At 40.4% G+C, this 27,678-nt stretch overlaps 1 protein-coding gene across 4 annotated transcripts in view; it reads right to left on the bottom strand.

The window, feature by feature from the left end:
• Nucleotides 1-213: 213 nt before the first annotated feature.
• Nucleotides 214-27,678, bottom strand: part of LOC137631983 (acidic leucine-rich nuclear phosphoprotein 32 family member E-like) — a 37,326-nt gene continuing 9,861 nt past the window's right edge. For all 4 annotated transcript variants that reach the window (XM_068363969.1, XM_068363967.1, XM_068363970.1 and 1 more), the window contains exons 4-5: nt 20,105-20,332; nt 214-887 (exon numbers count right to left, since the gene is read on the bottom strand). In XM_068363969.1, coding sequence (XP_068220070.1) covers nt 269-887; nt 20,105-20,332 — 847 coding nt within the window. In that variant the 3' untranslated portion in view covers nt 214-268. The remainder of the gene's footprint in view (nt 888-20,104; nt 20,333-27,678) is intronic.

Consider the following 27,678-nt stretch of genomic DNA (forward strand, 5'->3'; position numbering starts at 1 on the left):
CCAATAACAGGGAAGATGGTAAACCTGAGTGAAGAATTAGGATTCCCATTTTTTTTTTTTGGAGGAAAAATGTGTAACACCAGGATTCATTAATATGTCTAATCACTTTTAAAACACATTTCGTACACAGCTCTCATCACTAAACTAACATGTCATAATTTTTTTTTTCTCCAAGGAATAACAAATATCAGTCACAGAGGAAAACAAAAAATACTCTATTCTAAACTATATTCACACTGACTTGCACTAGGAAACTGAGTAACATTTTCTAGTCCTCCAAGAGTGGTTCCCTGTTCACTATTTGCCAACAATATGCATTCGTATCCGCATCCTCTTCACTCCCATCTTGCATATCAAGATCATCATCCCCTCCCCAGAAGGCTGTGCCTATGTCATCACAAGCAGAGTGAAATCTTTCGTCATCGTCATCGTCATCATCCTCTGTGTATCCAAAGAGACACTGAATATTTTCCATTGTAAACGTAGGATTATCATTCATTTCTATATTAGTGCCCATTTCATCTTCACTCTGCTCTTCCTCTTCCACATCATCATCATCTTCATCATCATCATCCTCTACCTCCTCTTCCTCTTCCTCTACCTCCTCCTCCTCCTCTTCTTCCACCCCACCAACCTCATCCTCTCCATCCACATCATCATCCTCATCTACCAATAACTTCTGCACATTTTCTATGCAAAATGATGGGTTCCCACTATCATCTTCATTGCTATCATCGCTGCTGTCATCTTGGTGCACTTCCTCCTGTGCAACCTGGTTCACAATAACTCCACTGACTTCAATTTCTTCATCACTGACAGATCTCACCTCCTGGCTCACTCGAAGAGAATCCAAAAGTCCTTGAAAAAGTTGGCTTTGACTATCATTCCTGAAAATAAAATAATATGGATACATGGCCATCAAAATAATATAAATTTACTCTAATCACTGTATAACGTAGATGTGATCACTAAATATAATGTTTTCATTATATTACTGCAAAATAAGAAAATCACAACAATCTGTATTCAAAATGTATTAGAACTCCAGAAAATAAAGACAGACCCAATTTACTATTCACAAAATCATTCAGGAAATATAAAAATATGCTCAAGAACTATATAGTCCCCAAAATAATATCTGTTTTCTCACATATGCAAACACCAACAAAAACTAAATTCGAACTTGAAATAAATGTATTTCAATACTAGCTCAGAATCACATACTATAGGTAATATTCATGAACCATACGCTTTTCGACCTTTGAATAAAAAATATTCTCTACCCCTTTACCTCTACTGTCTAGAGATCAACTAACATACTTTCATAATCTTTCTGCTGGGAAGAAACTGCGACAGGTGGTTAACATTAACACCTCATATTGAAACTACATCATAAGCCATTAAACACCTGTATTAACTCGTGATGCATCACTGAAACTGGAGAGGGAATTATGTGACTTCCCAGCAAATACAACAATATAAATAATGATTGAAATTCTATTTATTTTGATTCTGAATCTAAAACCGAGGGATTTCTGATCTATCCAAAAAGGAGTTGAATTCCTAAAACAAAAACCAACCTAATCAGGCAGTATTGAAGACAAAGTATTAGTGGCAGTACTATCATTATTCTTTCTATAAATGAGCCTAGCATTCTCTGCTCAAAGCTAGCCTTATGAAAAACTATAACTGCATAGGAAACTTTCAAGAACACGTCCTATATCTGACCCAGAAAAAGACAAAAGTTAATTAGCTTTTAAACCAAACACTATAAATATGTTTGTTAGTTGTAATGATGAGCTCAAAAGCTGGCACAGTATTATATTCTATAACAAGGTTAAGTAATAACTAGTCTGATGCAAGACAAAACCTTCGTCTTGAGACTATGACACTACACGAAACTAGAATTTTCAATCAAACTGATTTAGTAAAACTTTAAGCCAAGTAATCCTTCTTAGCAAAGGTGATAACCACTTAACGACTCATTCACAACAAAATTAAGGAAGTGAAAGGTATATTGTATTTAGATACTGCTGTCTTTGAATACTTAGAAGAAAAAGCCTCATCAAAACTTATGCTGTCTTTGAATACTTAGAAGAAAAAGCCTCATCAAAACTTATCTTAAAAACAAGCTAGTTATATAGAAAGTTTTCCAATGCCCTTAGTCTTACTACTGATCTTGATAATTATCCATAGTCACACCCCATGTGTCAGAAGCAGCACTGCACAAGCAAAAGCAATCTAGAATTTCAATAACTAGGCTGATACCTTGAGAAATAAGAGATAGTCTCACCATTCTATTAAAGTTGACTGACCTTAACATGAAGGAATTTATTTATTTTTTTGCTTGTCCCAACAATGACTGAGGTGAAACTGTAAATGTAGATTCCTCAGACAGCCAAATAGAAAGAGACCTAAATCTTCTTTAGGTATGAATCCAATGCTAGATAATCTTTTAAATAAAGAGAACTCATCACCAGAAGATGTAATCCTCTGAAGCACAATGTCACCAACCTCTTAAAAGCCAGAGAAACTGTTCTCAGAATAAAACGTATTCTCCAAATGCAGTATATTCTTCCCACATATAAACTAGAGGAATATCTTGAATCTTACTAAATGGGGACATGAAAATAAAGGCCCATCAGAAGATTGAAGAACATCCAATCCTCCTTCCTTATAGCTGCTAATACTCTGAAAGAGTTCTCTTTGAGAATTGAATAATGACAAAAACTTATAGTTTCGAACCCTCCAGGACTGGTCTCCAACCCCATGATTCTGTTGGAACCAGACATTGTACTGTAACAGCCATGGGACAGATCCAAAACTTTCTCTATAACTTGTGTTTCCGGAGCATTGAACACTTCAAACAACAAAGATTGTAATTCCATCGGGTTGTTTATGTAACTTGTTTGAAGGAATTGGCAGTTGATAAAGGGTGTAAAGTGAGGAACAAGTATATGCCATTGTCCTTTACAACTTAAAGAACCCAAGGTTCGGAAGGAAGATGTTCCAAATTTTTGCAAGGACAATCACTGTCATTTCCCACTAGTCATAAGCCCCTATAGAATAAGGGCTTCTTCTATTGCTGGCTGAAATCCCTGAAGTCTTGCATTAAGAAAACCCACTGAAGGAAATAATGAATGACAGGTTGTACTGAAACTGATGACAAGGAATCAAAATATGTTCTACTAGAGATTTGTTCTATAACTTAAAAATTTTCTCTGTATCTACAACAGGGCCTAATAATGGTGAGCATATCAGAATGATCATGTGAATCACATACTGACATGATCCAAGACCAATACAACTTTTTGCTACAATGTCATAAATGTCTTTAGTAATACTGTTCTATGATTCAAACAAGTTAAAAATTTATTAATTTGATTAAGTTCAGGATATCCTGGTAGCTCCTTTTTGACAGTAAAGGATAGAATTCCTACAATAACATTGGCCAAAAGATATGATTTTCAACAAATGACAAACTTATCCTATAGATATCAATTCCCTGATCAACAAGCTGTATAACCTGAATTCAAGGAATACCTTGGATCAACCAACCAGTATTAGTCTGAATTTGAGGAATGTCTCAGGTCAACAAAGATTTATACTGTAGCCCTAATTCACCGAATATCTCATATCAACCAAACTGTATAGCCTGAATTCAAGGAACTCAGATCAACCAAGCTGTATAGCCTGAATTTCATACACGTTTCGGATCAACCAAGGTATGCAGCCTTAATTCAAGGAATATCTCCGATCATCCAAGCACACTGATCAAACTCAAGGACTGTCTTGACTGTATGAACTGAATTCAAGGAATATATCCTGTTTGATTCCCGAAGATGGGAAAGGCGATCAAGACCTGTTGCCGCTGTCGCCAGCTCTCTCCACAACCAAGAAGATTGCGGAACAGTGGCTGGTAGTGGGTAAACTCTCCCTCTAAAAGGGGAAGTTGCCTGGCACCTGGAGGCAATCCTCCAGACAGTTTATAAGTTTTTCCCCTTATCCAGGCAAACCAAGTCAGAAGGGATTCCCCGATAAGTAACTCTGAAGAGTACTTGTCAGCAACTGCTCACACACCATCCGCTGATGCAAAATGAACACTGGGGAAAGCAGAAGTTGAGGTCAAAACAGAGGGGCATACGAGACTCTTTCAGTCTACAACCTACAGAATCTCGAGAGGGAAGATGGTGATCAACCCTAGGGGAGGATGTTCGCTCCCGCTGCATACCCAACCGCAAGACCTCTAGAAGTCTTTCCTTACAGAACCAGTGAGCTCCAAGGAAGGCCACAGCCGACGCACCGTGTCTGCGAAGGCATCCGGCGCTACTTCACTAGGGGAAGTAGTGCAGTCTCCCAGAGTGCAGGTTTGTCCTGGAGTCAAACGGGTACCACTCATACTCGACTGACCGCCAGAGAAAGCCAACCGAGCAGGGTTAGAATGGTGAGGTTGAACTGACGGAATCAGATGGCGAGGTTTCTTCCCTTTTGAGGATGACCCCTAAGGATAAGAATCCCTCTTAGCCGCCTTCTTCCGTCGCTTACCAAACATTGTCCAATGGGAGGGTGACCACTCCTGACACTTATCGCATGGAGACTCCTGCGTGCAGGAGTGACCACTGCACGCAAGGCAGAGACAATGAGGATCAGTCTCCAAAGCCGACATAAAAGTGCTGCAACGGCAATCTTTAACACCAGGATGAACCCACATGGTTCTTGATCACCACAGACAAATACACCTATAAAAGAAAATGAGAATGAAAGTTTTTAGCTTTTAGCCCCGTTTATCTGTAAGGGAAATTTTTATCTGGTTTTTAACAGTAGAGGAAGACACGGTCTGTACTCAATCGAGCCAAACTGAAACGTGACAACTGTTTACTAGTATAGGTATGAGCAGGGTGGTCGGTCTACTCCCCCCTAACTAGCGGAGGGTAATTACTCTTCATAAAAAGCTTCACGGCTGGTTTCAGCTACTGTACCACTGAAATATATCTCCCCTGTAAAGAGCATAATGGTTGTATATAGTGTCGGAACAAATTAAAATTTTTATCTTAGGGTCGTGAAGTTCACCTCCAGTGGATAATAGCTACATGAATAAGAGATAATCTTATATCATCAAAATAATGCAGCCCAAGTACACATTATAACTGAAAACTTAAATCTATAATTTTGTAATACAGTATAAAGAAAAATAAATAAAGACAAGATCTGACACTTAAGCCATAAAATTGGATTGATGTTTGATCATCATAAAAGAATGGTACCAAATCACATTAAACAGTATCAAGATATTGTACAGCAATTTACACTGAATTATGGTAACGTATGGTATACTGTTACAATACTTATGAAATAGGATAATCTTATTGTACTTAACCACTGCCCCTTCTCTTTCACTGGTCCAAAGTAGCAACATCTAACCACATATATTGTATGACTGGTAAAGTTTGTAGGACCAGGAAAAGCAGCAAAAATTGCAAGGCCAAAGGTATCATTAAAGGCTTTATAAGCTAGTATTTAAGCATCCAAGTAACTAACAATACCAACTAAGCCAACACCAGCAAGAAATAGAAAATAAAGGAAACTACAAATGCTATATACAAGCTATTTTTTGCCTCAATAAATACAAACAATATTTTTTATAACCCCTCCTAAACAGTACTTAGTCACAAAATGTAAAAAAAATCACCTTAACAAAATATTAAATATATTTAGAAAATAACATAGCAACACTTCGGATAAGTAGAAAAATTACCCCAAAAAGTAGAAAGATAATGACCCACATACAATAGTTAGGTACATCTGGTCATCATTATTGTCATCAACATATATGCTATATTTTTCCTTTCCTTAAGAGGTTTAAGGTGATAAAGAGTTCCTTCTACGTTCTTCTGTCCTGTGGCCTTTCAAACCGAATTCTAGTCAGGTCTAAAGTTCTATTAACCACAACTTTGTTATCCTAAACTTTGTTATCCTAATATTATGATATTATTTACCAGTGGTTTAGCTATCGTACATTTATTACCTCTGCCAATGAAGTTGGGGCAAGGTTGTTTTCGCCCGTTTGTTTGTTTGCGAACAAATTCCTTGCCACAATATTACTCATACAGTAGTGAACCTTTCACAGATTAATTGATATGTTGAGACGTGGAAGGGATTCAATTTTGAAAGTCCTAAGTCAAAGGTCAAGGTCAAGATCGAGCGAAAGGTCAACCAAATTAATCATAACCTTAACCGCCATGTCGCACATGGTTGTCACACAGACTTCAAATACTGCCTAAGGTCTGAATTGATTCTAGGAAAGGCAAGCTGGTTTCAAGAAATAAGCTGCCATGGCGGAGGTCTGCACTCTCACAGTACTTTCCTAGTTCTCTTTTACAACTACTTTTACCCACTGAACTCTTGCTCCTGTGCGTCCCTAAGGGAACAGTAATATTCTAATTCTTTTACGAGTTACACAACTATCACAAAGTGGCTCCAAAGTTCCTTCTCTTACCCATTTGCATATTAATACATTTCAGGCATAAAAACTTTCTTACTGAACAATCTTGTAATCCAGGGTATTGCTTGTGACACTATTTGTTACACAGTAATAAGCTCATCCTGCATCTCCCCCACAACATCATTAACCCTTTTACCCCCACGCTATTTGGAAATTTCCAACCCTTAACCCCCAGGGGGTTATTTTTTTCCCAGCACATTTTGCAGTATATTTTTTTTAAATTGCTCTAACAGCCTTAATTTTTGTCATAGACAGGTCAGGTTGGTCTCATTTTCTTGGAAAATGCCTGAATTTTTTCAAAAAATTATCAAAAATATGAAAAAAAAAAAAAACATTTTACAGCATTATTTTGCAAGGACGTACCAGTACATCCATGGGGGTAAAGGGATGGCTTTTGTGAAACGTACCAGTACGTCCTTTGGGGGTAAAAGGGTTAACTATATACTTTTTCTAACTGTTACATTAAAACTTTAAAAGTAACATAGAAAAGATTTTACAGTAACAGAAGGGTATATCCTTAAAATCTGTTCAAATCATCACACATGCAATATCTTTAGCCTCACTATCAGTTCTATAAAATTTTGCAATTTCAGTATCATTGTGTTAGAAATGGGATTGCACCATGAAATATATTGATAAACTTATTATCTATTTCTCTCTTCAAGTCTTAGCTTGAAGACATATCCACTTATGTACTGTATATTGGTACGAAAGCATGAGTTTTAACTTTCACCAAGAGTTGACGTCAACTGAACGTTCACAATAAAATCAAAGATCAGTCCTGATAAAGACTTATCTTACTTGCATAGCTGCTCAAGAGACTGAAAAGTATTTATTGCCAACGTCTGTAAGAATCTCGAGATTTTATACACTTATCACATTAACAATCTTTATAAAAAAATAATACAGTTGCAGCTCTTCTAGAAGGACACTCCAAAATCCAACCAATGCTCTTTAGTCTTGGGTAGTGTCATAGCCTCTGTTCTACTGTATGGTCTTCCACTGTCTTGGGGTAAAGTTCTCTTGCTTTAAGGTACACTCAGGGACACTATTCTAACTAATTCTCTTCCTCTTATTTAAAGTCTTTATAGTTTATATCTGAAAGAACTATTTTAATGTTGTTACTGTTCTTAAAATGTTTTATTTTGATTGTTCATTACATCTCTTGTAATTTATTCATTTCCTTGTTTCCTTTCCTCACTATGGTATTTTTCCCCGTTGGAGTCCTTGGGCTTATAGCATCCTGCTTTTCCAAATAAGGTTGTAGCTCAGATAGTAGTAATAACAATAGGGAACTCCGGTGCATGGCAGCACAGAGCATCATCGCATGACACCCTTCACTCTCTTCTCGTCAAAGACTTATGGGGCAGTAGAGGTGGGACCTTTGATTAAATGACTCGGGTATGTATGGTTAGGAAAAACACAAAATGTTTTAAAAATTTGTAGTTTCTTCCTACATAGATACAAACCTCCGAGTCATGTAATTGGGAGTCTTCCTTAGGTGAAGGGAGAAGACTCCATCAAGAGGTATGCCATTCCTCTTTGACAGATACAATTAATTTACTTATAAATAAGAGCAAAAGGTCAGAAGTGGATTAATTTGGAACAGTATAACCAGCTCGTAAAGTAAAATCCAAAAATTTTAGTCTTATGCCTGAGGTGAGGCTATATGAACATTGAAAGTAACATGATGAATATATCAAAAATATATATAGTAGTCAATAACTGTTAAAAAGATGGCAGTCTTACTTGCATTAGTGTGAATTCCAAGCGAGGGCTTCAGTTCCATCTGTGATCACCATCTACCTTGATACTCATTATATAACTTTGTAATGCAGAGAATAACTGATAGCTTTGATAAAATGGTAATGTGTCCCGTAAGAGTGTAAGATTAGATTATTTGTTGAGCTTCAACAATGGGGCCTTACGAGAAAGTTTCCAGACCTACACGTACAATCTCTAAGGTAATAGTCCGTAAGTGTTTTTCCTCTTCCACAAGCCAGCTTTGAGAACTTGGGCTAGAGAGTGGTTTTTGCGGAATGCTAGGGTTCCATAAGACCAATGATACAGTGCTCTCATGGTTGATTCTCTTAACCAAAAGGAAACTGTGTTTTTGAACACTTTCTTTTTGGACTGACCTGTCCTCAGAAACAAATGCTAGAAATTTTGGGCCTAGGTACGCTGTGTTCTCACAGGACAGAGCAGATGATCATCCGGGTCATCAGTTACCTCTTTGAGAGCAATATCATCCGGGTCATCAGTTACCTCTTTGAGAGCAATATCATCCGGGTCATCAGTTACCTCTTTGAGAGCAATATCATCCGGGTCATCAGTTACCTCTTTGAGAGCAATATCATCCGGGTCATCAGTTACCTCTTTGAGAGCAATATCATCCGGGTCATCAGTTACCTCGTTGAGAGCAATATCATCCGGGTCATCAGTTACCTCGTTGAGAGCAATATCATCCGGGTCATCAGTTACCTCTTTGAGAGCAATATCATCCGGGTCATCAGTTACCTCGTTGAGAGCAATATCATCCGGGTCATCAGTTACCTCTTTGAGAGCAATATCATCCGGGTCATCAGTTACCTCTTTGAGAGCAATATCATCCGGGTCATCAGTTACCTCGTTGAGAGCCAATATCGTGAAAGAATAATCAAATCTGATGCCGTTCGCTACCAGACTTTGGGTCTTGGAAACAAATTCAGGAACACAGAATAAAAATAATTCTTTCCACCCTCTGGAATGAGACGCAAGGTTAGATAAGCCATGTAGCTCGCTTACTCTCTTGGCTGAAGCTAAGGCAAGGAGAAAGATAGTCTTATTACTCTGTAATCTCTACATTACAATGCATCTTTATATTTGCATACCACAAATGTAAGATTTTTCCCACTCTTCTGATCCTACCTGTTCCTTTATCATGATTTCATAATTTGTACTTTAGTAAGCTCAAAGAAGACAGGTTCTTCTGATGAGTTTTTACCAAGTCAATTTTTTCAATATGGTCACAGGGCTTTTAAATTTTCCTTTTTTCCTTAGGGTCTCTATCTTTTCTTTATTTCTTTCCTGCCAACTCTTTATTCCTTGCTCTTACAACCTTCCCTTTAGTATCTCTCTTTTTCATTTATACATTTACTGAATATCTTTATCTTCTTCCTTATCTGTCTTTTGCTATGATTTAAAGGCTATTTTCTTTATTTGTCCTATGTGAATTCCAATTTTACCACCACCATCACCCACTTTCTCTATGACCATTTGCCTATGTCATCCAACATACTTCAGCAGACTTTGGTATCCCTTCTTGTACTGGCTTTCATCGACCAATTTTTTATGCCATATTTGTATTCTTGATGCCCTCATGATCCTCTTAATGTTTATTTGTGTGATCGTTCATTCTTTTCTTTTAAAATAAATTGTTACATCGGTATACAATGAATAAAATTTAAAGTACAGTATTAAATTAATAACAGTTATTTTTTAGGATATTACTTATATGAGCAATCTACTGAAGATGTATACACTATTCCATTAAATAAAGACTACATATCAAAACTCCTGATCATTCTGTTTATCTGATTAAATTTTTTCAGACTACAGACTTGACTAACAGATAGTTAACACATCCATAATCAAGTTGCAATTTTGCAGTAACCAACAATAGTATTAATACACAAAAATAACTTACAAACAACTAGTAACTTAAAAAAGGGAAGCCTACATAGAAAACATGCAACACTGCAATATTCACCGTACAGCAGGCTCAGCCACACAGTTAATGCATGGTAATCTTACAAACAAACCCAGCTTAAACAATATCTAGGTGATAAGGGTGCACGCATGAGAAGGAAGGATTGTAAAAACTATTCAGTTTAGTAACAGGAACACCCATAGTGCACCTATAAAATGCTGTACAATGCTGAAAATGCATCCTGAAAACAAAAAATTTAATTCCTCTAATAAGATTGACCGCAATTTCAATAGTGTAAATAATTATTCAAACGGCACAGCATGTACATTGAACTAACTAAATCTAACTTGATGTTCATGAAGACCAATAAAGATATTATCATGATCAAATTCTGAACTATGTAATACTAGAACGTACAATAGAAAATTTCCCCCGATGTGGTGTTGAAGTTTTTTATCCTTCAAAGGATTTAATTTTTGAAGCTCCAACAAATAAGTAAGAAAGGTAGGGAGAGAGCTAAGAGCTTTGTCCTGTGTAAAAAATAAAGTGCAACAGTAAAGAGAGAATAATTCTTGAGACCACCTTCATAACTTTAAACCAGCATGATCTACAGTACTCTTTCCTGATGAACAACAAGGACATCTGTAGAACGTCCACCTTTACCAGCATTAAACAAAACGGAATACATCTTCTAAAATGAGTTTGCACATCTACATCCCCTTCAAAAAACAAGTAAAGCATGCTTCTAATGATAAATTTAACCATATGCAACATTCAGACAATGAGACTAGAAAGAAAGAAATTTCATGCCCTAAAGATGATAAATAAAACATACAGTATGCAGTCCTGTATACAGACACACTGGCTCCAGGAAGAATACTAACATCATTTACAATACTGAAGCTACCCAGAGTCCTGTACTATTCTAAACTAGGTCATTCAACCCTTACCTTCTAAAAGTAAATAGTGTTAGTATAATACGCAAATAGTGTTAATATAATACAAGTATTAGTATAAAGCTCAAAACACAAATGCTAAGTAATGAGATAAGTTGTCCAGCCCAAAAACGAGTACAGTATCTATTTCAGTAGTAGTAACAAAGAATACTAAGGCACCAATGTGCAGCAAAGGCTTTGTGGAGTAGTGTGCATGAAGAGGTTTGTCACTACCTCTTCCTTCCCTTCATTTACTTACAGTAGACAGATAGGAGGATCCTGAATCAGAAGAGGAAGTACCAGACTCACACTCTGATTCTGAATCAGAGTCTAAGCTGCGCACTGAATCAGATTCATCATCTAATGACTCAAACTCTGATTCGGACTTCGATTCATCTTCACTGGACACATTTATCCCCCTGTACAGATGAGATCAATCTTGTTGAAGCAAGGAAAAATCTTAAAACCCTTACACCTATATTTTCAACAACTGAGGATGATTGAAAGATATGAAATAAAATGAAAAATTGGGCGACAGTAAAAAATCATTCAGAGGGAGAGGGACAGGCAGAGAGAGAAATCACATACTAATCATAAATCTTATATGGACATATTAAAGATATAACTACAGAAAATGAAGGTCACATGTAAGCTGTAACAAGTGATCATTTGTTGACAAAGCATAAGAAAAGAATATATATATACATAAACTTTTCTTATGCTTTATATATTACCTGTTAAAACAATACCGTAAAATACAGAATATAAGTGGCCAGTGTTAATCAGATTTTGAGATACTAGTTGGTGTTTAACAAGGACTGGAGCTAAACCTTTGCTATTTATCAAAGTACAGTACTAGTAAAACGTCAATTTTCCCGCACCTTTGGTTATGAACCCCTGTCGTATCGTTAATTAGGTTGGACTACAAGAGGTTACCAGTTACTAGCTAGCTATATGCTTTGTTAGACCTCTGACTCACAAACCATTCGCTTCGTTTGTTGCTGAAAAATAGTGAACTGCTAGAAATTTAAAAGAAATATTCAAGTAAATTAAATAGAAAATTGTAATTATATATGCATTCTTCTGCTGATCTTTTATGTTGTATTGTTCTGGAAATTAACAAATTCTCTGATCTCTCTCTTAAATCAACTTGGTATGAATATAATTACATTAAATCAATGCATACATTTAAATTTTTACATTCCATTTGACATCTTGTTGGAAGTGTATCTTATACATGAAAACATACACACATTTTTACTTTTTACGAATGTGTAGAATTCATTACAAATCTCACCTTGACTTAATTTTTTTGCTTTCTAGTTTCTTTGTAAATTTTTCTTAAAAAAATGCTTAAAACTAATTATAAATAGAATGACACAAAAATGGTCTTTACATTATAAAAATAAAATTAATGTACACTGCTTCATACTAAACCATCACTAAACAATTCTCAGTTTGTATTGCTCATTGTTAAAAAATTTGTTTTTGTATTTGGTGATCTTTTTGGCAAAGCATATGAAATGATTATATATATATATATATATATATATATATATATATATATATATATATATATATGTGTGTGTGTGTGTGTGTGTGTGTGTGTGTGTGTGTGCGTGTATGTATATATACTAATGACAAATTGCTGGAAAGTGCAATGTCTCAAAATGACATAATATAGAGATATATATATATATATATATATATATATATATATATATATATATATATATATATAGTATATATATATACACAGTATATATATATATTATATATATAGTATATATAATATATATATTATATATATATATATATATATATAGTATATATATAGTGTATATTCATATTGAAAATAAGAGAAGAAAAGTCACTTTTTTTTTACGTTGGATAACCCCCCAAAAATTAGGGGAAGTTCCTTGGTAGATATATATAATGATCCACATTTCCTTTGACTGGTGCCAGGGTAAATTTTGTGATTTAGAGAATTGTTGTGAGGACTGTGAAAATCTCATTGTTCCTCTTTGGAAAAGTAAGTTTCATGGTTGCTGGTAAGATTAAACATTAAAAGCAAAAAAGGTAACTTACTGTTAGTTCATGGGGAAATCTGGAAAAGACTAGGCAAGTTAATTATAGAGGGGATGATGCCAATAATGCTACTCCAACCTCTGACTCTGCTACATTCCAAGTAAGTCTAGTTTTGATAGTAATGAGCTTCAAAAGATCTAAATGAGACTATAGTCCATTTCTTTTAGCGATGCATATTTGCACCGACTCGCGGCGGTGCCCTTTTAGCTCGGAAAAGTTTCCGGATCGCTGATTGGTTAGAATTGATAATTCTAACCAATCAGCGATCAGGAAACTTTTCCGAGCTAAAAGGGCACCGCTGCGAGTCGGTGCAAATATGCATCGCTAAAAAAAATGGACTATAGTTTCTTTTGTCAAATCTTAGAAGGCCAGTATCAGTAAGTCTTTGATTAAGGGTAATATTTCAGTCTTACCCTGTCCTGTTTAAACCCTATCCTAGTGGTGACTAGTGGTTTTAGGACACCTTTCAGCAATGGTTCTGATGGTACATGGTGTATTCCAGATTCAAAATCCTCTCGTAAAGGCCTAACTTCCTTATTTATTTAGGATCCTTCATCTATAAAACCCTTGCATTCCCTCATTTTTAGCTACTCTTCCAGCCCACTAGATTGTGAAGCTAGACTGAGATGGTAGCTTGGATCTTAATATTGCTTTTACCACTAAAGTAAGCGCCTCTAAACAACCGCTTATGTGCTGAGATGGTAATCTGGACCCACAAAACAAGTTGTTATAATTGTATTACTACAGTATAGATAAAACCTTGACGATTCTATCCACAACCAAAAGGGAGAGCCGAGATGTATAAATAGTCTTGGAAGTAGCTGTGATTGAATACTTGGAAGAAGAAGCAGCATTTGAATTAACTTCAAACAAATTATGATACTTTTAGCTAACAGGTTACGCACAGCTTAAATAAAGATTATTTCATCACATTTGAGGTATTCTTCTGTGTTTTGTTCATCCTCATCTTCTCATCAGAAGGATGAGTCAAGACATTATTTACTTTCTTACAGTTTGTTTAAACTGGAATGATTGCTGTAATACATTTGAAGTAAGACTCATTTTAGCAGTAGAAGTACTAGCCCTTTCATTATCCCGCAAAAGTTTACCCGTAATGAGCTAGTCGTCGTACTTGCAGGTGAACAACGTGCACTACTATCCAAATGAAACCAGTGCACTATCATCCAAAGCATAATACAACCAAAAAATTCTAGATGAAATTTCATCAGCAATTTTGGAGCACTAAGGGAATCATGTGATATGCCAAGACATCCACATATGAAACAGTGTTACCAACCGTAATTATGTTCAGATAACTTTCTTATTTGTTAAAAAAAAAAAAAAGTGAATTTGAAACAAAAGCTCTGTAAAGATATTATTACATAAGAACCTGAAATATATGACGCCTTCGTTATTGAAAATTGGAAATTTTCAACATAATACTAATCAGGAAAAGAGGTTGATGTTAACATAATCCTCAACTTCAACTAACAAACTGTTGTAACGGAAAATCTAATTTCGGTTGACCTGTGGTGTTTATTTTTCATACGAAAAATTATTATTGCATTGAGTTTAACATACTCAAAATTATGTTATAACACCTCTAAAGGGCTTCCTTAAGAAAAAAATAAGTAATTTTATCATCAACACACTGTTACACAATTATCAGAAATTTTATATAAATTCATTATTTTAGACCCTGAAATAGCATACTGTACTTTAACTAAATGGACATGCCTTGAGCTTATAAAAAAATAAGGATAATCAAGTTCCAACAATGTTTACAGTGCCTGAGAGCGAGAGGGGGGGGTTATATTAATATTACCAGAATAATGTTTTAATGTACTGTACTACATTATTACAGTATTACAGTACATAACAATCAATGCTGTTATGTATTCTACATCTAAACTACTACTACATTCCTTACGCAAATATTTAGAAGTAGTAAAAAACCATACTTAAGAGTTTATTGCTTAATATCTGTGAAATTCCGAACTAGCCCGCACTCGGAACGTTATGACAGCTGATGAGGTTTAACTGCATTGAAAAACAAATTCTAAAAGTAATTTGTATTTCTCATAGCTATGAAACCTGGGTCCTTTAATAGTGTTTTCATCGTAGCTGGAATTTGGCTGCTAAAACTTTAACAAAGTATCAGTAGTTACTCGCGGCTGGGAGGGACCCCACTGAGTAGCCACTTCGACTTTCAGCTAGGGCTTGCCTTGCGGGATGGATAAAGCAGGAAGTATAACTTAAGGGGGAGACTCACAATATCTGCTTAGAATTATGAAAATTCAGATTATTTGACTAGAAATTCTGTTTCTTGTTTCAAATACAGGTATCTTTTTTAATGAAAATATGTTTCATGACTAAAACATCCATTTCTCATATTTGTGAAATTGCATCCGGTCCCTTACGCAACGCTTTTCTGACCAGGGTACCTATTCGTTTACTTTTTCTTCAAGAAATTGAAGGAAAGATATTTAAGTAAGTATCCCATAAACTTCACGAGTATATTAAAGTATATTGAAGCATATTAAAGAAATCTCTACAAAAAAATTCGTTAGTATTTCTGTCTACTAGTTTATAATTAAAGAATTTTATATTATGGTTATGCAGAAAGATGCATAACATCAGAGGTAGTATCTAAATATACCTAACATGTAAAATTTGCTCAGAAAGCAAGCAGACAAGAATGTGTAGTGTATATATTTATGGATTTGAGGAATGGCTCATTACTGTTTTTTAAATAACCATGAAATATGATATGTCCTTATGATCCCAAGTTGTAATTAAAATTACCGCTAAAAGCCCGTACTTTGTAAGGTTATAAAGTTTCCATTACAGGTAAACTATCTCAAACTTTCTGCATCTTAGGGTTCCTGATCATAAACTTCCAGTAGGCATCTTAGGGTTCTTGATCGTAAACTTCCGGTGGGAATGCCGATCATGAAGAACAAGCACGAAGAGCACTCATAAGATAAGATTTCGTAACACAAACAAGCACTGAGAATGGTTATAGGTTCTCTTCCACAATATTGTAAAATGGAAGAGCAGGAATGAAACGGATGCAAGAAGTTCTGTGACCAGAAAGCCACTAAAGAATAATATTAAGTGTCCAATCATGCAACATTGAGCAAGCGAGGTGATAATTTGAACCTTGCTTTAAGTATACAATCTCAGGGAAATAACCATTTCTGATACATAAAGAGCGAGGCCAGAACATACGAGGTGTCCAACTTACTTGTGTTGTTGATCGCTCTTGGTACGTACTACTAATTTTGTCAGGTACCACTATTCTTGGTAGGTACAATCACTCTTGGCACACACTGCTTTTCTTGTGCGTTGATCGGACCTTTTTTATGAGAGCACTACGTTGCAAAAGAGCATCTACTAATACGAGACCACGAAGGGATGACTGTCTCTCTCGAAAGTGTGAGAAGGCTCCTCCAAAAAGGAAAGGGAAGGGCAAGGCCTTCATTTCTATCAGCTGTGCACGCGCCCGTTCTTGTGACAAATGAGCACAGGTGTATGATAAAGGCTTCTCCCAAAAACTAGCGCATCTGCATTTGTGATTGTTACGAAAGCCAAATCAGACCAAAAAGGTCCCTAGGCAGTTCTTGAGCCCTGCAGGGACCCAAATAAGTGGAGGACTTTTCTGCTTCCCCTGGTGCATGCCCTAATTCGTGACATGTTCTGGCGAAACAAAGAATATCAAGTTTGTATCCTTACTAGAAGGCACATGTATGCTCTTTAGTGAGCGTAGAGGTGATGGTGTGCTCTTACAGAAGCGTATGATCTGTAGGAGAGCATTCTAAAGTACACGGGAACAGGTGAGGGAAGCTAAAGATCATCTCCTATCCTTCCTTCTGTAGGAGTGTTCGGGTGCACATGAGAGAACTAGTGGTGCTTGGGCAAGCAGAAAAGCACTCGCTCCCATCGGAGAGTATGCACAACCACAGGTAAGGGCACACTTAGTAGAATTCTAGATGGCAGGCACGAACAAGTAACACGTTCCATCCCACCGGGATGTGTGTGTGTGTGTGTGTACTGCTGCTGCTATCGATCTGTCTTGGAAGGGCAGATCCCAGACTGGCAGTGTGTGAAGAGACAAAAGAGTAGTCTCAGGTGTCCTTTGTGTTATCTTGTCATCTTAACCTTCATCTTTGCACAGGGAGAAAAACAGTAAGTCACATATACGCAACTCCTAACGATTAGTCTCTGGGACTAATTTAAAGGTTTAAAGGAAGCTCATGAATGGCAGAGGCAAGGGACAGTAATATTGCCCTATCAAGTAGGACAATGCCCTAAAGACTGACCATATATACATATGATCAACACCCAAGGCCCCTCTCCACCCAAGCAAGGACCAAGGAGGGCCAGGTAATGGCTGCTGATGACTCAGCAGATAGACCTAAAGGCTCCCCAAACCCCCCATCCTTAGCTCACAAGGATGGTGAGGTTGCAGCGACCAAAGGAACTAACGAGTCTGAGCGGGACTCGAACTCCAGTCTGGTGTTCACCAGTCAGGGACGTTACCACTTCGGCCACCACAACCCTAGTGTTCAAAAAGAGTCAAGGAAGGGAGAGCCCTTCCATCCAAATCAGCAGTGTGAAGAGACGAAATTGTATGGCTTTTGGCCTACAACACTGGAAAGAGATCCTAGGAACTCTATTAAGAGACAGCACCACCATAAGATATGTCTCCAGCACCAAATGAACATGGGAAGACGATGATAATAAAAAGGGTGGTGGCCCTCCCCATAAAATTGGTGTTGCAAGCACTTTCCCATTCTGGAGGGAATGAATAGCAACAGCAATGCATTCCAACAGCCATAAGGTGCACAACGGAAAGTTACACAGACAATTATAAGTAAGCTACAATTATTGAGAAAATTGCAAAACATTTTATCATCATTAATACCTATCTCCCACGAAGAACTAATGTTTACTAAAGGAAAAAACAGAAGATTAAAAAGGCCAGTTGATGGTGCGGGGAATATGTCTACTCTCCGGCAAGCAAAAAAAGTGACTACTCAGTGTGCAGGAGGAGGGTTGTGCAGGTGGGGGGGGGGGAGAGCTTTCCACCGGCTAGTAATTACCAAAACATTGTCAAAATTTTAACAGTCGAATTTCAGCTACGCTAAAAACAATACTCCTATTAAAGGACAAAGGTTTATATTCGTGAAGAATCTTATTGACGCATATACATACCTGCTTGCTTATACAGTATACCTCATTTTTCTAGATTAGTCATTGCTTCAGTTAAGCCTAGAATCTATGCTATTTTCAAACTGGTAATATTATGCAATACAGTATTGCATCAAAGATTCCAGATATAAAAGAGTACTAATTAAGTAATTTATATGTTTATATTCTAAAAGAAACGCTGGACTATCAGATTCTGGAAAATCAATATAGTACAGGTGATAAACAAAGCTACAAAGAGATGCTGGAAACTTACAGCACCTAGGAGCTACTTTATACAGATGTCCCAGCATCAATAGCAGAATTTGAGTGTGGTAAAGGAAATGTTTAAAATGTCGCCAAAATATGTATCAAATGTAATCAATAGTGTTACAAGGGGTGCTCTGGATTACAAAAATAACATTGCATAAAGAGAATTTCAGTGCTCCAAATGTTGAAGAGTAGAGAGTTGAGAACCCTGTTATAAAATTGGGCATATCTTAGGAAAAAAAAAAAAACATATTACATTGGAGACATATTGGAATATGAACCAGGAGGCGAGAGCAGTATAATAATAGTTGTAGTACGAATGAAAAGGAGAGAGACAGCTGGACTACTTTACTCCTATCCTTATCACTTTCGAACATCATAACTTCACAATTATCGATTTCTTCTTCATCACCAGTAAAATAATTAAACAACTCTTGAAACTTACAACTGGGCAATGAATACTTTTGTAACTCAAAAAGTTACAGTAACAAATATAATCAATTGGGAACTATACTGCTTGCATATCAGAAACCTGCTACTGATGCAGCACCTTCTCTTGCTTTCAAAGGATCCTTTGCCTAGAAATAAAATTCTCAAGCACACCTTTATGCTTCTTAAACACTTTTCTTTAATACTTTAGATACAATTAAAGGAACTTTAATTAAAAAAATATGAAACACGGAGTGTAAATCTATAAATACGAGATTAAAGACAGCATCACTTTAAAATTACGAGGAGTTTCTCCCCGCCAAGCAGGATGGCGTGGGTCCCCAGCCATATTTACTTCCTGCCAGATGAACAATGCACATCCCAAGGTATTAAACTTATCTATTTTCTAGAGCATATATACATTTTTTTCAAATATTGCATGTAAACAACAGTGACTCTGGGTTTAATCTGATAGGTAAAAAAAGAAGTAAGTAGAACAGAGCATTAAGTGGACCACGGGGTACCAACCTAGTTATGCTTTAAACACCAACGGCACTGTTTGGCCATGACTAAAAATCTACTAGAGAGACAGACAGTAATTCAAGGAGAAAAGCACTGCTAGTAGTTCCTTCTAGAATACTGAATAACAGTATTACTAGAAAGATGACTGTACATAGTATTAGTTACACAATTACCTACAATTGCTAACAACTCCTAAGACAAACATACATACACCAAATCATGACCTTGAACATTTATGCACAATTACTGTTTACAAAGCAAAAGCATTTGGTAAGAACAAAGTTATTGATGTAACTATACACAAAAAACACAAAAACAAATCATATATACTGTATCAAAAGACTACATGCAGCAATAACAACATAAATCATTTATTTTGTGAGAGAGAGAGAGAGAGAGAGAGAGAGAGAGAGAGAGAGAGAGAGAGAGAGAGAGAGAGAGAGAGAGAGAGAGATATATTGCATTAAATACACAACATACCTTTCATTGGCCTCCAGTTCCACTTCCAACTCCTCCTCTTCATCTTCCTCTTGAACATCATCCGGATTGGAAACCCTTGGACTATTTTCTTCTGGTACCATCAAGTCTACATCACCTGTCTCAATATTTTCCTCTGCCAAATCCAAAAATTCAATGCTACTAGAAAATCCATCTCTCTCACTGTGCTCCTCTAAAATGCTATTATTTTCTGCTACAATTACTGGACTCCTGGAAAACAAACAAGCAATATGAAGATTTCCTTACTTAGAAATGTTGCAAAATTCATAGTTTATTAAAAACATATATATCTTTAGTTGAGTTACCAAATGTTTATAAAGCTTAACAAATGCTATTGAAATATGTTACTAATTTAAGACTCCTAAAGTAATAAATCCGGTTTGCAACGAATGTGGAACAATAAAAAAAAAAAAAAGAGACCTCTTTCCAAACCTCAGCATGACCAAGAGTATGTGAAATGTCATGTAACTCACAGACCCTTTTTGCCGAGGCCAGGGCAAACAGAAACTCGGTCTTTAGTTGCAGATTACATTCTGAAGCCTCCTTCACAGGTTCGTAAGGTCTTTTGAGAGAACCAAGGACCTTCAAACCCATTCAGGAGGTCTAAGATCCTTTAGAAGACAACTGTTCAAAGCTCCTCATGAGTAAGAACAGTTTTGACCATGTAAACATGTCAAAGCCTATCAATCTGAGAATCTCGCTCAGGGCCAAGCAATAGCCCTTTACCGCAGTGACTGAGAGGTGTTTATCCTGGCAAAGAAAGACAAGAAAATTAATAAGTATTTGGAGAGGGGCTCTGACTAGTGAAATATCCTGCTTAAGACACCAATCACAAAACACTGCTAGACTGCTGTAGAGAATCTGAGAAGGTACCCAGAAATTTACTTAGCGCCGTGCAAAAAGCCTTTAGCTCAGAGATATTGAATAATGGCCACACATGAAGCAACAGGGATGCTATAGAGTTGTGGAATCTCTACAGGTGTGGCTGACAGAGGAGGTTGGGCCACTGGTGTAGTTCTCTCCGTACCTCGACAAGGAGCATCAGCAGATCAGTAAACCATTCGGCGTGTGGCCACTTGAAAGCCATCAGGGTCATCCTAACGTTCGGAGTCTCCAACACTGTTGATGACCCGATGAATCAAACTGAAAGGCACTAAAGTATAAGCATCTAGCATGCTCAAGGGATGTTTGAATGCATCCTTCATTGCTGCGACCTACTGTAGTCTGGAACTGGAGAACAATATACTGGAAGCTTCTTGTTCACGTTTGTTGCAAACAAGTCAATCATTGGGAATGCCAAAGGTCAAGAAACCTTTCTGCTACTACTACAGTAGACCCCTCAGCCCCTACTACCTACCACCACCAGCTGAAATTGTTTGATAATATATTTCTTTTACCTAGAATGAGTCTTGGTAACAGCTTCACAGCATGATCAAACACCAAAGTGTGTAGATCTACCGGAATAATCCCCCAAAGGAGAAACCGAACAGGAGTTTGTCTTCAAGAAGAAGAACGTTGAGATCCCGATAACCTACGATCCCGTGATCATTGATAGTCACAAAAGACGCTCTAATGGGTTTCAAACATCTGATTGTCGCGAACGACAATCTGACCAACCAGGAAGATGAGGTGATGAGTCTCGCCCCCTGCGATCATTGACCAGAATAAATTCTGAACTCATCATTGGATTGTCGCAAACGACATCCTGACTGATCAGGAAGACGAGATGATGAGTCTCTCTCCTCCAATCACTAAACAGAAGGAAAGTCTGTTAATCCAGCAATTGTCAAGCAAGCCGTGGGTTGACAATAGTCCTTGATCTCGCAATCCTCAACAGGCAGAGCTGCATATGCGGGCTGACACATTGCCTGAAGGGAGAGAGAAAAAATTGTGGAATGTCGGGAGACGACGAGATCGGCAGAAGGTGAGAAGACTTGTCGTCAGCATAAGACGAAGGAAGGGCGAACGGGAGGTAGACATAGTCGACAGCTAAGACGTCAGCTGCAGCTACAGCCACCGACTTCACAACCCAATGTTGTCATCAAACGCTGAGGAAAAAATAAAGAGAAATCACAAATTTTTAAGTAATTTGTACTTTTCCTAACATACTTACCTAGAACTACTTTCTTAGGAGTTACTGGTAACTCTTCCCAACCGACCAGAATTTTGTGTAGTTTACCCTATTCCCATTTTCTATGGGTGACCTCAGGCGGAGTGATACGCGCCAAGGCGACCCGGGGTCAGAGAGCGTCCTAGATCAGGTCGTGCTCCTCAGTAAGTTTCGTAGCCAAAAGGGGTTCTCCTCAACCCTGCAGGACCCTCGGGGAAGGATGGGCGGGCCATAACCCGAAAGTAGTTCTAGGTAAGTATGTTAGGAAAAATACAAATTACTTAAAAATTTGTGATTTGTTCCAACACAGAGTACTTACCTAGAACTACTTTCTTAGGAGACTTAAACTTTAGGAGGAGGGAGTGTCCTGCAGGGACTAGGGTCTGACGGTTTAGGAGCACGATCGGGCGAAAAAGGGGGCACCTCGAAGGGGAACTAGGTTCCGATGACCTCTACTAGAAACTGAATGAAAATAGGGGAAACTACCCAAAAACTAACTTAGTGTGTAAGTGGCTTACCTCTGAACCATTACTTCTGAGACGTATTTCTTGTTGAAGACGTATATCCTGGCCACCAGGGCCTCTTGATTCACGCCCACGCTGGGGATTAAGGGTAAGGGAAAGGATAATAAGGGGGAAAGGTAAGGGATGAACTTGTGTCTCATGGCCTACCACCCCCGGTTTCCCTGGGGCCATGAACTTTAAATCTTTTGCAGGGCTGATATGACTGGGCTAAGGTTGAACCCGTCCAAGGATTTCCTAGAGCAGTCCTTCAGGTTATGTTCCGTGAAAGTGGACTGTCTGGACCAGGTACCCGCTTCCAGAATTTGGCCCACGGCCATGTTCTTCTCAAACGCCAGGGAGGTGCCTAGACCCCTAATATCATGAGGCCTTGGCCTACCTGGAAGAGGGATTCCCGAAACATCGTAAGCTCTCTTGATTACTTGTCGCAACCAAAAGGAGATTGAGTTCTTAGAGACTGGTTTCTTCACCCGACCGGTTGAGACAAATAAGCTCTTGATCTCCGGTCGGAGCCTGGAAGTCCTTTCAAGGTGTTTTCTTACTGCTCTGACAGGGCATAAGAGTAAGTCTTTAGGGTTGTCCGACCTAGGGATCGCTGAGACCGAAAACCCCTCGAACCGAGGATCCCAACAGGCTGGGTTCTGTGTTTTGGCCACAAAGTTAGGGACGAACCGAAAGGAGGCCTCCCGCCACCCTTTTGAGTGTGAAACCTCGTACGATAATCCGTGCAACTCACTAACCCTCTTCGCCGAAGCCAGGGCTAAGAGGAAGACCGTTTTGAGGGTGAGTTCCTTATCCAGGATGTCCTTGAGGGGCTCAAAGGGAGGTTCTGACAGGACTTTGAGTACTATGGCTAGGTCCCACTGCGGTACCCTCACCTCCTGTGGGGGCATGACTGCTCAAAACTCCTGATGAGCATCGAGATGTGCCGGGAGGATCCCAAGTCAATGCCCTTCAGGAGTAAGACTTGACCTAACGCTGCCCTCACTCCTTTTATTGCTGGAATGGAAGAGCCCAAATCGTCCCTGAGATACACCAGGAAATCCACCACGTCGTGGATCAAGGCTCTCAATGGCTTGATATTACGGGAAGCGCACCATTTCGAGAAGACTGCCCATTTCGCTTGGTAGACAGCGATAGAGGACCGCCTTAAGTAACCCGACATCCTCGTCGCGGTCCTCGATGAGAATCCATCCTTCTTCAGAAGCCGCTCGATAACCTCCACGCGTGAAGGCGGAGGGACCGAGGGTTTTCGTGAAGCCTTTGGAAGTAGGGTTGACGAAGAAGGTCTGGCCTGTCCGGGAGCGGCCAAGGAGGAAGAAGGGCTAGTTCTTTTAGGTCTGCGAACCACTCCCCCTCCGGCCACCAAGGCGCGACCAAAGTCATCTGAAGGTTGGCTGTTGTCCGTACTCTGTTGAGGACTTGACGTATCATTCCAAAGGGGGGAAAGGCGTACACATCGAGGCCGTCCCAAGGGTGCTGGAAGGCGTCCTCGAACGCCGCTGACGGATCTGGAGAACAGAACACGAGGAGTTGGGCATTCAGACATGAGGCGAATAGGTCTACTACTGGGGAACCACACTTCAGTATGACTGACTGAGCTGTGCTTGGGTGTAGAGTCCACTCTGACCCTATTACTTGGCCTACTCTGCTGAGGCCGTCCGCCAGGACGTTCCTCTTTCCCGGGATGAACCTTGCTGTGAACTCGATCCCCTCTTCTGCTGCCCATTCCAGAAGTTCTGTCGATAATGAGCATAGTTCTTTTGACTTTAGACCCCCTTTCTTCTTTACGTAGGCTACTACTGTAGCGTTGTCGCACATCAACACTACCGTGTTCACCCGGAGGAGATGAACGAATTCTTGACTCGCCCTCAGCACAGCCATCATCTCTAGCACGTTTATGTGGTGCTTTGCTTCTTCGCTCGACCATTTTCCCTTTGTCGATTGGTCGAGTAGGTGAGAGCCCCAACCTTCCTTTGACGCATCCGTAAACAATAGGACTTCCGGAGGGTCGGGGGCGAAGGGCATCCCCAGCTCGGTGTTCCTCCAGTCGTGCCACCACTGCAAGACTACCTTCGTTTCTGGGGAGTCCGGAACCAGTTTGTGGGGATTTCTCCCCTGGGTCCAATGTTCCTTCAGGTTCCACTGCACCGCTCGAAGTTTGAGTCTCCCTTGTGGCACTAACTTTTCCAAGGACACTAGGTGGCCCAGCAACCTCTGCCAATCCTTGGCCCTCTTGGGTAGGTCCAACAGAAAGGGTTGCAGAACACGCTCTAGGTTCTCCAACCTCTCCAACGAAGGGAAGACTCTCACTAGCTGGGTGTCCAGGACCATCCCCAAGTAGGTCATCCTGGTGGAGGGGATCAGCTGGGACTTCGCTACGTTGACCGTGATACCCAACTCCTCGCAGAGACGAAGTAACTTCTCGCCTTGTTTCTTCAATTCTTCCTTTGAGGCTGAAAGAAGCAACCAATCGTCCAGATACCGGATCAGACGGATGCCCTGCTCGTGAGCCCATACGGAGACTGTCGTGAAGACTCTTGTAAACACTTGAGGAGCCGTCGACAGCCCGAAGCAAAGGGTCTTGAATTGTAGCACTCGGGAATCCCACTTTATCCTGAGGAACTTCCTGCTGGCGGGATGGATGGGGATTTGGAAGTAGGCATCCTTGGGGTCCAGGGATATCATTTAGTCCCCTTCCCTCAAGGCGGCTAACACTGTCTTGGCAGTGTCCATATTGAACTTGGTTTTCGCCACAAAATTGTTGAGGGCCGACAGGTCTATTACTGGCCTCCATCCCCGTCGCCTTTTCCACTAGGAAGAGCCTGCTGTAGAACCCCGGGCCGGGCTCTTCGACTAGTTCCAACGCTCCCTTGGAGATCATGGACGACACTTGTTCCTGTAGAGCAGCCCGTTTCAAGGGATCCTTGGGAATCAGCCAGTCCGCCTGAAGGGCTGGAATAAGCGGGGGAGGTTCCGCTAAGAAGGGTAGTCTGTAACCTTCCCTCAGGATTGTCACCGTCAAGGGATCCGCACCGTAATCCCGTCATGCTTGCCAAGAGTGTCTGAGGCATCCCCCCACCTGAGGCTCCTGTAGGGGTAGGGGGCCTAGCCTCCTATCTCCTTCTGGAGGGGCGTCCGGACCGACCTCTTCTTGAGTTCCCGTAGGACGGTCTAAAGTTAGACTGGGGTGCCATGGCACCTCTACGGGGGGGCTGAGTTGATTGCAGCCAGGGAGCCGCAGGTGGCTCTCCTCTAGGCTGGGCTGGAGGGGAACGGGAAGTGTGAGGGACGTCCACGGAGGGCCTCCTGGGAGGTGGGCGCCTCGTAAGGGGAGGTCTATGGTCTCCCATGTCCTTCATCTTCCTCACCCGTTCCATCGTCTCGTCCACCAACTTAAGGGGAAAGATAGCCTCGTCCCAGATTGAGGAGTTTCTCAATTTCCTTGCTTCTCGGTCCGGGAGTTTCCTCACTAGTTTGCTCAGAATAGTGTCTCTCTTCCTCAGGACCCAATTGGTAGCCTGGGAGAGAGATTGATAGGATAAAAATTTTAGGGCCTTGCCCCCTGAGCTAATTAGCTCTCTCAGTAAGGTTTGGTTTTCAGGCAGGGACAAATCACGAGAGGCCTGAAAGCCAACTAACGTGCAGGCCCACCAGTCCAACCAGGAGGACACGTAGACCAGGTCCTGGGCCATGTCCTCCATCATGGAGGTCTCCGACGGGGAAAAACACACAGGGGCTGTGGACGCTCTGTCTTCAGCGGCACCCTGGTTAAACGAGGTGATGGCTGTCTCCGTCGCGCGGGGTCCTCCCCGACGACCTTCCGGTATGTAAAACCTCTTCTGCGCCTTCAGTCCCGGCAGCAGCTTCGAGGCACTTTGACTCCTAGGGGTGTCTGCCAGGCCGTCCGGGAACTTATCAATATGCTCCATACCCAGCCTTACGTCAGGAGCTAAGGGTAGAGCTAAGGAGGGCTTTTGCTGAATAGGGTTCTCCACCAACCTGCTAAGTCCGGAGAGCCAGGCCTGTTCAGTAGTGAGCATTGGTTCATCCAGCCTATGGTGCCGTCGCATGAGGGCCAACACTTTGCGGTAGGAGTTGTCATCGGACGAGCACTCCCCTCCTTCCACGAGGGTCTCCGTCACTCGTCCCTCCTCACGAGTATCATCGGTGACGGTAGGGAGAGCAATGTTGGATGGGCCTGCCCGTGTCACGGGCGCCCCCGCAGAGGTGAAGGTATCAGTTATGGGATTACCTTGCCCTGCGGGCATCCTCATATCTGTGGGAATATCCCTGGCTGAAGGGCGCCCTTGGAGCTTAATGAAGTCAGCCAAGGAGCCCGGGGCTAGCGTAACGCCTTCCACTTGACGGAGCGCCTCCCTCCGCAGAGTAGGGGCCGCGGAGGCCTTCGTCAACTTCGGCGGCTCACGGGGAGCTTGGAAAGGCCTCCTTCGGTGAGGTTCTTGTCCGTAGGAGGAGCAGGAGGGGAGAGACAGTGAGGACGAGGCTCTAGGGAGCCACCCGGAAGCGGCCGCGGCTGTGGTGACCTTAAACAGCTCGCTCCGGGGCACCGTGATACTCACCCAATCCTTAGACTTACTCCTCTTCGCCTTCTTCTTAGATGGTCTGGACTCCTTCTTCTTCTGTCTTGAATGGGAGCGGGACTTCTTCTTCTTCCTGGACCTCTCGCGCTTCCTCCTCGCGGATCTGGAATCGTCCTCTGAAGATGAATCTACGGACGAGGAAGACGACGAGGAGGAAAGGGAATCAGCCGAACCACCTGAGGCCTCCAACTCCGCGGGGGTTACTCCATGCCGAACCTTTGTTTCCGCAGGCTGCATGAAGACGGGCGAAAGAGTCGCCGAGGGCGCTGGGGGGGACCGAGGAACGTTCTTGCGGACGATCCAAAGGTCAAACTCCTCTTC

The sequence above is a fragment of the Palaemon carinicauda genome, chromosome 40 (genome assembly GCF_036898095.1).
Source record: "Palaemon carinicauda isolate YSFRI2023 chromosome 40, ASM3689809v2, whole genome shotgun sequence".
NCBI classification, from domain to species: domain Eukaryota; kingdom Metazoa; phylum Arthropoda; class Malacostraca; order Decapoda; family Palaemonidae; genus Palaemon; species Palaemon carinicauda.